The sequence below is a fragment of the Oncorhynchus mykiss genome, chromosome 24, assembly GCF_057628025.1.
Source record: "Oncorhynchus mykiss isolate SJ-2025 chromosome 24, ASM5762802v1, whole genome shotgun sequence".
NCBI classification, from domain to species: Eukaryota; Metazoa; Chordata; class Actinopteri; order Salmoniformes; family Salmonidae; genus Oncorhynchus; species Oncorhynchus mykiss.
Window position 1 is genome coordinate 27,806,051 of NC_143045.1, and position 11,450 is coordinate 27,817,500.

At 42.2% G+C, this 11,450-nt stretch overlaps 2 protein-coding genes across 2 annotated transcripts in view; both read right to left on the minus strand.

Moving 5' to 3' along the window:
- Nucleotides 1-1,595: 1,595 nt before the first annotated feature.
- LOC110504107 (potassium voltage-gated channel subfamily E member 4) lies at nt 1,596-3,206 on the minus strand. The gene is made up of 2 exons (XM_021582931.3): nt 2,795-3,206; nt 1,596-2,537 (listed from the first exon to the last, which is right to left on the minus strand). Exon 2 carries the CDS (start codon nt 2,493-2,495, stop codon nt 1,980-1,982), a length of 516 nt encoding a protein of 171 aa, XP_021438606.1. The 5' UTR covers nt 2,496-2,537; nt 2,795-3,206; the 3' UTR covers nt 1,596-1,979.
- Nucleotides 3,207-5,283: 2,077 nt separating this feature from the next.
- The window catches only part of LOC110504108 (fatty acid CoA ligase Acsl3), a 56,915-nt gene continuing 50,748 nt past the window's right edge, over nt 5,284-11,450 (minus strand). The window contains exons 11-14 of the mRNA XM_036961352.2: nt 10,457-10,645; nt 9,721-9,835; nt 8,951-9,108; nt 5,284-8,754 (exon numbers count right to left, since the gene is read on the minus strand). Of these exons, the coding sequence (XP_036817247.1) occupies nt 8,597-8,754; nt 8,951-9,108; nt 9,721-9,835; nt 10,457-10,645 (620 nt within the window). The 3' untranslated portion in view covers nt 5,284-8,596. The remainder of the gene's footprint in view (nt 8,755-8,950; nt 9,109-9,720; nt 9,836-10,456; nt 10,646-11,450) is intronic.

An 11,450-nucleotide genomic window follows, 5' to 3' on the forward strand; every position in this document is an offset into this window, starting at 1 on the left:
TACAGTGTGTCGCGCTGCATGAGGCAAGTGGTGGTCACACCAGATAATGACTGGTTTTCTGATCCACGCCCCTAACTTTTTTTTAAAGGGATCTGTCCTGTGAAGATTAGGGCCGAATGAATTTATTTCAATTGACTGATGTCCTTATATGAACTGTAACTCTGTAAAATTGTTGAAATTGTTACATGTTGCATTCATATTTTTGTTCAGTATATAAAATGATCTACAAGCAGTGAGCGTGGTAAACTATATTTTTGTTCAGTATAGTTCCACCTTGATGTCCGGCTCTTTCTTTCACCAACCCTATCTCTCTGGTTGGCCCTTGTTAAAAAGACATGAGCCCAACCATTCCTACAGCTGTAGTTCCACTTTATGGTGCACACTGATGTGTCTACACTATCAATCATTTGTGGAATAACATGAAGTAGACAATAGCATTAATCCTGCCTCACTTTCCTTGTGTATAATGTATGAATTGTACCCAAAATTGAACTATTTCACAATAATTCAGTTATGTTTAAGGTGCACAGGAAATAGGATTTAGTATGCCTCAACTTGCTTTTGTGATTTGTATCTATGTCAACTTAACCTGAGAGAGATAGAGAGAGACAGAGTGTGAGAGAGAGGGAGAGAGAAAGAAAAAGAGAGATAAAGAAAGAGAGAGAAATAGAGAGGAAGGGAGAAAACTCGTGACCACATACACATACACACAGAGCTTATTGCCTGAGAAAGACAAGACTCCTTATTGAGGCCTACGACCCAGACAGGGGCCATTACATTCTAAATAGCATCATAAAATACATTCCTTTTCTTTCATAATATCGTTCTACCTAACTTTGGTTTGGCATGTTGTCAATGGAGTGAGTTGTGAGCATTATGGCCTACAGCTGGGCTGATATGGTAAGGTGTGTGGATGGGTGGGTGGGTGGTAGCCTGGGAGGGGGATGGGCAGTTATTGTCATAGCAATGAGGAGAAATCCCATGAGCTCATTTCTCAGGATTACTATCAGATGGGAAGGTCTCCAGTGGGTGGGGTGGTTTGGGGCTAATCTTACTGCATGATGACTTGTCAGATACAGGTTGCAGTTCCAATCTCAGAGCCGACTAGGTGAAAAATCAGCCGATGTCCCTTATTAACCCTGATTGTTCCTCTAAGTGGCTCTGGATAAGAGTCTGCTTAATGAAAGAAATGTAAATAAGTCAAAATCAATAATTGCTAACTGCCTGAAAAAGTTGGTTCTAATTTGATCAATTAGTATGTCAACACTTCAGAACAAGACAATTCAAGGACAGGATGGGGGGTGGCAGGTAGCTTAGTGGTTGGGCAAGTAACTAAAAGGGCACTGGTTTGAATCCCTGAGCCGACTAGGTGAAAAATCTGTCAATGTGCACTTGAACAAGGCACTTAACCCAATTGCTCATGTAAACCACTCTGAATAAGAGCTGCTAAATGACTAACATGTAAATGATGATTCTACTGAAACCACTAGGTGTGCCTCAGAAACAGGTAGTGTAAAACTACTGCAGCACTGCCCCCTGCTGGAGAAAAACTAGATATTGCAACCTCCCTTTGATTTAAAAACGAGCGGATAAACTTTTTTCAACATAAAAACATTTATTTCCCTAGAAGAGTTAAGAAGAACCATATCTCTCAAACAGAGCATAGTTTTTTAAATCTTCAATTTACACAACAACCCCAGGTAAACCTACATAGACATGAACACTGCACAGTGAAATCATTAGGCTACATCTTAAGAGGGTTTTGTTACAGAAAATATATTTCAAGTGGGTTCCAGGTACATTTCAATGCTCAGAACCGGATGGTTAAAGAGCACTTGTTCCATATGTCGAGCTAAACTTTCTTTACCAGTCATTCATTGCTCCACTTATTTCCTATATGACGTAGAGGGGTGGAAAGTCTACAGTTTTGTTGCGTATATTTCCAGTATCATCACCTGTTCTGAGCGTCACGGTTCCTCTCAGAGTATCTGTATCTCGGCGAAGTCGTCGAGAGAGCTGCCCTTCAGGGTCTCGTCCGGTCCCTCCGCGGTCCCGCTGTCTGACTCCTCCTCGATGGCGAGGCGCACGTCGGCGGAGGAGCACAGTGAACTGACGCTGCTTTGCTCAATGGAGCACATGGCGCAGGCCAGAGGGGAGCTCAGGACCCTTCCTTCATAGAGGCCCTGTCTCCCCGCGGAGAAGGGAAGCGACACCTGGAAGGAGGGCATGGTGATGCTGTGCTTCTTTTGCCGCGCGCCCCATTCCCGCTGCTCCTCCTCGTGCACCAGACGCGTAAAAACATTCGACCTTCTCTTCTCCCGCCTTTTGGAGCGAACGTAGCCCAGCATTATTCCAACGAGGAAGACCCCATAAAAGGAGATTACTATGAAAATGTACACGTATGCGTTGCCGTTGCTTTTGTCAGTTTGGGACGCGTCATTAGCCCTCTGCAGGGGAAGAAGTTGGGGCGTTGTAAAGTTGTCTGACCTCTCCATCCTCAGTGGAGTTTATGAAGTGGAGTTTATGAAGGAAGTTTCCTTGAAAAACAAAAACATTACAGAGGTTTGGATCTTGATTCTTTGCCAAGACTTTTACGCACATCTTTACGCACACCCACGCACACATTTAAGCACACGTTTAAGCACATAATTTCTAAATTGCAGGCTATACGAATTATTGTATTAATCGTATAAAAGTATGCCTATTTAGCCAAATACATGTGTTATTCGACAAAACTTAGTGAACAATTGCTAAAGCCTATTGTTACTAATGATACACTACTTATCCAACTTACCGAGCAATAGAGCTGTGGGACATGTGGACCCAGCTGTATGATCCGTGTCCTCGTGTGTGTACGCCTCTCGAATTTAATAACAGGATATCCAAGTGCATGGGAATATTTATATAGCGATCTTGGGACGTCTATAATCACGTGGACTCTGTGGTCGAGAGGCAAGTTTTGGCCCAGTGTCAAATTTTGAGTCGACAGAGCCCAGACACAAATGTGACAAACAATGGTAATCCGATTTTCGAACGCTATGTTCCAATTCTGTCAAGTTACTAAAGTAACTTTTTATTTTCTGATAGAATATGATATTTAACAGCTGTTGTTTAACAGATATTTAACAGAATTGATCCAAAATAATTTTCCATCGACATGTGTGAGTTAATGGGTGTGCAATGCTTCAACTCTAGCACACCAATCCTGTTAAAATTGCATATCCCAATATTGCGAAAATATATATATTCCCGGATGTTGAAATCACATTAATTTTCAGTTCTGAAAGAAATTTAAAATAGTTTTTGATCATAGACTCAATAGCTACATTTCAACTGCACATGCATCGTCAATAAAGTTCAACATTATATCACAATAACCCTTTTTTAATTCACTTAATATTGGAAAAAGAAGCGAACTGAAGATTGCAATATAGAATATTTATAATTGCCGTTATCTGTTACGTGCACATCAGCTTTTTCTACAACCTTATAACTTGCATCAATGATGTTCAAAGTAATATATATTTTTGTATTTTTTTTTATTTTGGAAAAGTTTTTTATTGTCACATTTCCTTTAAAAACAGCTCATACATGTTTTACATCATTTCATACACATTAAAACGGCAATAAAGCATAAAACACAGCATTTGAAGGTTACATTTAAATTTGTTAAAAAGTACATGTTAAAACCAATAAGAACAACCATGAATAAAAGTACTTTTCATTGTAAAAACATCAAATCTGTAAAGCCATTTAAAATGTGTACAAATGATTTAACAAAGGTAAAACAATTTTAAGACATGAGAAACATGCTAAAAAGTCACTTTGTTAAAAGGCTGTCTTCGGTCCTTTGTACAGGAGCGGGGTGAGTCCTTATCAAACTCGCCTCCTCCTGCTCTCCCGAATCAATCATTGTCCCGTCCTTAGGGGCCCAGAGGAGATCCCTCCCCTATGCACATCGCCATAGGTGCCGCAGCGCTGTCAGGCCGTGGCCGCCGAGACGTAGGGTGTTGTGGGGGACCCTTCGCCTGGGGTTGAGGCCTCCTTCCTTCCGTACCACCCCAGGGCTTCCGTGGCTACCATGGCCACTGCCTGGGGGGTGGTGTCTACTGGTTTGCTACCAGTAGGTTACGGGAGGACCACAGTGCTTCCTTCAGGCACATGAGGGTGGGCCAGATCTTGGTGAAGGCCTTCGATGGAATAGGCCTTCGGCCCACCCCATACAGCACGAGCTGAGGTCTTAGGTCCTCCCCTGCTGGCAGACACGGGTTGATCAGGGGGCCTGCTTCCTTCCACATTCACCCTTGCACATTCATCTTCTGCACATTCTACCATTCCAGTGTTTAATTGGTATATTGTAATTACTTTGCCACCATGGCCTATTTATTTCCTTACCTCCCTTATCCTACCTCATTTGCACATGCTGTATATAGACTTTTCCTACTGTATTATTGACTGTATGTTTGTGTAACTCTGTGTTGTTGTATGTGTTGAACTGCTTTGCTTTATCTTGGCCAGGTCGCAATTGCAAATGAGAACTTGTTCTCAACTAGCCTACCTGGTTAAATAAAGGTGAAATAAAAATATAAATAAATTATTACAGATAATGAAACAGAGTTTAAAACAACAAGATAACCTTTAAAATGGTATAAAATACATGTTTGAGGAATTTTAATTATGACAATTTTGATGTTTTGAATCTGGTGCCCTGCACTTTCACTGGCTGTTGTCATATCGATCCCGTTAACGTGATTGCAGCCATAAGAAGTTTTAAGCAACAAATTATCTAGGATAGTGCTAACGGGAGGGGTTTGGAAATTTGAGCATCAAATAAGTAGGCTGTGACGAATGACGATGGTGGGCACGGTTGTTTAGTTTGATTAGCCTGGTCCCTTTTGAGCTTATTGGATAAATTAAGTTAAACAAGTTTATTCTAGCTTACAGTTCAAACAAAACTTTCTCATGCAATCATTATCATTATTATTATCATTATCGTTATCATTATCATCGTCGTTATCATCATCATCGTTATCATTATCATCATCGTTGTCATCATCGTCGTTATCATTATCGTCATCGTTATCATTATCGTCGTCGTTATCATTATCGTCATCATTAGCATTATCATCATCATCATCATTATCATCAAAACCACCTAACGGTACGTCACCAATCACTGCTTTATTATGGATCTAATTGTAGTGGACGACATAATGGATATCAGATTTTTAAGACAGCCTAATTTCTCAATTTGCACTCAAATAACTCAGGACAGCACTGATAGACCAAACACAATCTTTATTTACTTCTTCATTTAATAATTTTCAAGGCAAATTACAAATAAATACAATTGATGCACTTATGTTACAAGGCAGGTTCCACAGACAAGTAGGGAGGAGTTCCAAAACGGGTCTATATTATAAAGCTTCAATAGATTTAAAATAGGCTATACATAATTCCTTCTCCCCTCATATACAGTATGTACAGTATAAAGGAAAACATCAGAAAGGCATGTTATTCTGGGTGACAGTAACACATACTGTCAAGAAACGATATCTTTCATTACTGTGTACAGCATTGTTATTCAAATATTTTCTATGCGTAGTTATCCACCTGAAATCACAAGAAAAGGCAACAGGTGTCATGTACCGGAATGGTGTTCTACAGAGCAATGTTTGTACCATTTAGGAAAGCTTTAGGCTACCTTTTGCTGTGATGTATCACATACAACAACATACAAGGAATGGCCTTTTCAAGTGCGAGAACACAGCACACATGCGCGCACACACACACACACACACACACACACACACACACACACACACACACACACACACACACACACACACACACACACACACACACACACACACACACACACACACACACACACACACACACACACAGAGAGAGAGACACAGACAGACACACACACACACACACACACACACACACACACACACAAATAAATGCTGAAGCTGTCCTCTTAACTAAATTCTCTAAATTCTTAACTGTTGTACGGAAGTGTTTTGTGTGCATCTCTTCTTGCCATAGGTCAAGTAATCCCACCTTAGTTTGGTCCAAATGTTATATTATCATATGGCATACTGTGTACTTCAAGCATGACAGTGGTTCTAGAACTACAGCTCTTACATTAGCAAGTGAATGTGTGGTTAATGTAAGTGCACACCTATAACAGAGTACAAATATGTTTTCTACCACTGAAAGAAATTGGTATTCACCAATCTACATCTTTCTTACAAACATTATGATTTTATGACAAGAGTATTATTAATTGGCATTATCATAAATAATAATAATATTAATGATGGAAATGGCAAGTGAAGAGTTCTGAAATTATAGAGTACCAGTCAAAAGTTTGGACACACCTACTCATTCAAGAGTTTTTCTTTATTTTACTATTTTCTACATTGTAGAATAATAATGAAGACATCAACACTATGAAATAACACATATGGAATCATGTAGTAACCAAAAAACTATTAAACAAATGAAAATATATTTTAAATTTGTGATTCTTCAAAGTAGCCACCCTTTGCCTTGTTGACAGCTTTGCACACTCTTGGCATTCTCTCAACCAGCTTCATGAGGTAGTCACCTGGAATGCATTTCAGTTAACAGGTGTGCCTTGTTAAAAGTTCATTTGTGGAATTTCTTTCCTTCTTAATGTATTTGAGCCGATCAATTGTGTTGTAACAAGGTAGGGTTGGTATAGAGAAGATAGCCATATTTGGTGAAAGAAAAATTCCATATTATGGCAAGAACAGCTCAAATGAGTAAAGAAAAATGACATTCCATCACTGCTTTAAGACATGCATGTCAGTCAATCTGGAAAATCTAAAGAACTTTCTTCAAGTGCAGTCGCAAAAACCATCAAGTGCTATGATGAAACTGGCATTCATGAGGACCGCCACAGGAAAAGAAGGCCCAGAGTTACCTCTGCTGCAGAGGATAAGTTCATTAGAGTTACCAGCCTCAGAAATTGCAGCCCAAATAAATGCTTCACAGATTTCAAGTAAAAGACACATCTCAACATCAACTGTTCAGAGAAGACTGCGTGGATCGAGCTTTCATGGTCAAATTGCTACAAAGAAACCACTACATAAGGACTCCAGTAAGAAGAAGAGACTTGCTTGGGCCAATAAACACAAGCAATGGACATTAGACCGGTGGAAATCTGTCCTTTGGTCTGATGAGTCCAAACTTTAGATATTTGGTTTCAACCGCCATGTCTTTGTTAGACGCAGAGTAGGTGAACGGATGATCTCTGCATGTGTGGTTTCCACCGTGAAGCATGGAGGAGGAGGTGTGATGGTGTGGGGGTGCTTTGCTGGTGACATTGTCAGTGATTTATGTACATGATTCCATATGTGTTATTGCATAGTTTTAGAAAATAGTAAAAATAAAGAAAAACCCTTGAATGAGTAGGTGTGTCCAAACCTTTGAGTGGTACTGTATATTCACGTCAAAATGTTTTTCTTCTGGTGGAAGAGACTCATAATTTCACTGCCCTAGCCGCAACCAAAATTTCCCCATTGGGATAATAAAGTCATTATCTTATCTTAGTCTCTCTGAACCTCCTGTTGACTTCATGCTTGTAGGATTGGATGGGCAGATGGGCATCTAATATAAATCATAGTACTAAAGCCTCACTAAGCAGAAAAAACAGCATCAACCAAACACAACAAAAATCAACACCGACAGCTTGTTTCTTCCTGTCCTGCAGAAAGTAAGACTAGTCTCTGGGAAGAAATAGGTTCTGAAATTAGCAATAGAATAAGCAGTGAAAAAATGGATTTGGAGCCATGGATTTTGAACTTGGACAGAGAATTAGCCAATGAGGACTCTATACTAATGTGAACAGAATCACGGAATTAAAGGAGAAAAACAAATAATGAAACAGCAGCTATTAACCTAAATGTTAATGGTACTTGCTCTCTACAGGCTCTCATGGCTTAGCATTCCTGACGCCCTCAGACAGAAGAGCATTGGGGTTCAAACGGAAAGTTTTCCAACCAACCTGAGTTTGTGCTTCAATAACAGTCGACAACACTCAGACAGACATGAGCTCAACAGGCAGCATGACCTACCTGTCCTGTCTCATAACTCACATCTTGAGGAAAATCATCTCCAAAGAGGGTAAGAAGTGGAATGAACATGGAGATACTGTTTGAGGGTGTTCCAACAACACTCCTTACTTACTCTCCTCTAGCTAATCTTTCTCTCCAACAGTCTTCAGGGCTAGGCTATTGTCTATTGATTCACATTTTTAAGCAAAGCCATTTTATCGAATAAAGGAACAGTGGAGGGGAAATACTGCAACAACACAGCCTCCTCTCTTTGATATTTATATTTCTCTCCCTCTATCTCTTTTAATCTCTCTCTCTCTCTATCTATCTTCTTTGGTCTCAGGAGAACAAAGTAGATTCAAGTCATTTGAGTGCTTCTGGTGGCTCGTCCAGGATGGGGGTCGGGGTTCGGGGGTCGGGTGGGGAAAAGAGGATTGAGCAAGGAGCTGGGCGGCTTGAGGCAGATGCTGGCTCTGTGCTTGGAGAGGTTCTGGTCTGGTTTGGTCCTACTTCCCGCCATACATTCTCTCGATGTCGTCCTGGTACTTGCTCTTCAGCTGCTGGCGTTTGAGCTTGAAGGCTTCGGTCACCAGGCCCGTCTCGGGGGTCCAGGGGTCGGGGCTCAGACGGATCTTACGGGGGATCTCAAACCGCTCCAGCTGGGCTGCACAGACAGACAAGAAGAGGAATTGCATCACAACTCCAGTCAGAGATGAAACCAAAGCAACCACCAAAAGGAATGGATGACAAAAGTAAAGCTTCAACCTGACTCACTATAACCTGTATCTACTACTACCACTACCATCTATCTATAACTTCCCTCTCCTCTCTCCAAGGTCTGATGACCTTTGACCTCTCACCTGATAGGGCGGCCTCTGTGATGACCTGCAGGACCACCTCCTCCATGGCAGCGTTGTCACACAGCTCCTCCCACGAGCCCCGGATAAGGTACTGCTCCGCCAGCAAAAGCAGATTCTTCTGATTGGGCACCACAAAGCCAATCACGTACATCTCATCACTGAAGAGAGATAACGGTTAAGAAGACACCGCCATGTCTCTGTTGTTTTTACATAGACTGATTCACACACACACACAGTTTTGCATAGCTATCCTCGTGGGAACCAAAGAATTGATTCCCATCCAAAATCCTATTTTCCCTAACAGTAAATCTAACCCTAACCTTAACCCTTAACCTAACCATAACCCTAACCTTAACCCCAAACCTGTAACCCCTAACCCTAAAACTGTACCTAACTCCTGACCCTAACCCTAATTGTAACCCTAACCCTAACCCCTAAGCCTAAAATAGCAGTTTTCCTCGTGGGGAGCGGAAAAATGTCCCCACTTGTCCGAATTGTCCTTGTTTACTATCCTTGTGAGGACTTCTGGTACCCACAAGGCACACGAGGTTGACGGCATCTTAATTGGGGAGGAAGGGCTCATGGTAATGGCTGGAGCAGAATAGGTGGAATGGTATCAAATACATCAAACACATGGCTTGATGCCATTCTATTCACTCCGTTCCAGCCATTATTATGAGCCGTCCTCCCCTCAGCAGCCTCCACTGCCACAAGGATTGTCAAACAAAAACACAGACTCACGCGCACCGCACTCGCACACACACACACACCTGTTGGCATAGGCACAGATGTTGTCTATAAGGGGGCAGTTCTTCAGCATGGCCTCCACCTTCCCCAGAGACACATACTCTCCTGCCTGGAGCTTAACCAGGTCCTTCTTACGATCTGTAGACACAGGGACACACTGAGGAGAACTTGAGGAGAAACAGCACATTTTCCACTGCACTGCAATTCTTTACAGACAGATGTAGACAACAGAGAGCTGTAGGATTTCTGTCAGTCTAAAGTAAACATGGCTCAAGAGGAATTCTCAGAAGTGAGGTGGAATTGGGAAACAGTTGTTCTTGGAAGCTGCCCTGCCAGACTGATGAATGTAGGAGCATAGGTTTTGAAGAAGGGATTCAGTGGTTTTGGGATGATGTTGATGTGGTGTGCTGGCATAGGCAGTATCAGGGAGTTTTCTTTATATACTACTGTACATGGATATCAGAGGAGGCTGGTTGGAGGAGCTACAAGATGATGGGCTCATTACTATGGCTGGAATGCAATCAGTGAAGTGGTACCAAACACATCAAACATGGAAACAATGTTTGACTCTGCTCCATTGATTCCATTTCAACCATTCAATGAGCCCATCATCCTACAGCTCCTCCCACCAGCCTCCTTTGATGGACATGCCCAAATGTAAATGCTTATCTTAGCAAATATGAACTTAGGGCATAACCTTGGTGAAAGGGGACACTGAGAATTAAGCCATTCAGAAGAGGTGTTAATCCTGCTCCTCACCAATGATCTTGAGGCATCCATCAGGATGGACCTCTCCTATGTCTCCCGTACAGAACCAGCGCTGGCCGGTTTCATCCACAAAGAAGTCCTGGTTCTTGGCCTCGTTCTTGTAGTAACCCATGGTAACATTGGGCCCGCCAATCAGAATCTCACCTCGTGGGGTGGGAGTGTCTGTGATGTGGTAGCCACCTGGAGGACAGAGCAGTAGCAAAGCAATTAAGTAATAATTAACTTAATTATTAACTTTATGTCCTGAATACAAAGCATTATGTTTGGGGCAAATCCAACACAACACATCCCTGAGTACCATTCTTCATATTTTCAAGCATGGTGGTGGCTGCATCATGTTATGGGTATGCTTGTCATTGGCAAGGGCTAGTGATTTTTTAGGATAAAAATAAACGTTATAGAGCTAACCACAGGCAAAATCCTAGAGGAAAACCTGGTTCAGTCTGCTTTTCACCAGATGCTGGGAGACAAATTCACTTTATTTTTTAGCATTTTACCTCCTTTATCTTCCCAATTTCAACCTTATCTCATCGCTGCAACTCCCCAACGGGCTCGGGAGGCAATGGTCGAGTCTTGCATCCTCCGAAACATGACCCGCCAAACCGCGCTTCTTAACACCTACCCGCTTAACTCGGATGCCAGCCGCACCAACGTGTCGGAGGAAACGCCGTTCACCTGACGACCAAGGAGCCTGCAGGCGTCCGGCCCTCCACAAGGAGTCGCTAGATCACGATGAGCCAAGTAAATCCCCCCCGGCCAAACCCTCCCCTAACCCAGACGATGCTGGGCCAATTGTGCGCCGCCCTATGGGACTCCTGATCAAATCCGGTTGTGATACAGCCCGGGATCGAACCGGGGTCTGTAGTGACACCTCTAGCATTGCGATGCAGTGCCTTAGACCGCTGCGCCACTCAGGAGGCCCGACAAATTCCCCTTTCAGCAGGACAATAACTTAAAACACAAGGCCAAAAATAGTTACAGTTTT

Excerpts from the sequence above, each read along its gene's own strand:
- LOC110504107 (XM_021582931.3), bottom strand. The coding sequence starts at position 2,495 with ATGGAGAGGTCAGACAACTTTACAACGCCCCAACTTCTTCCCCTGCAG.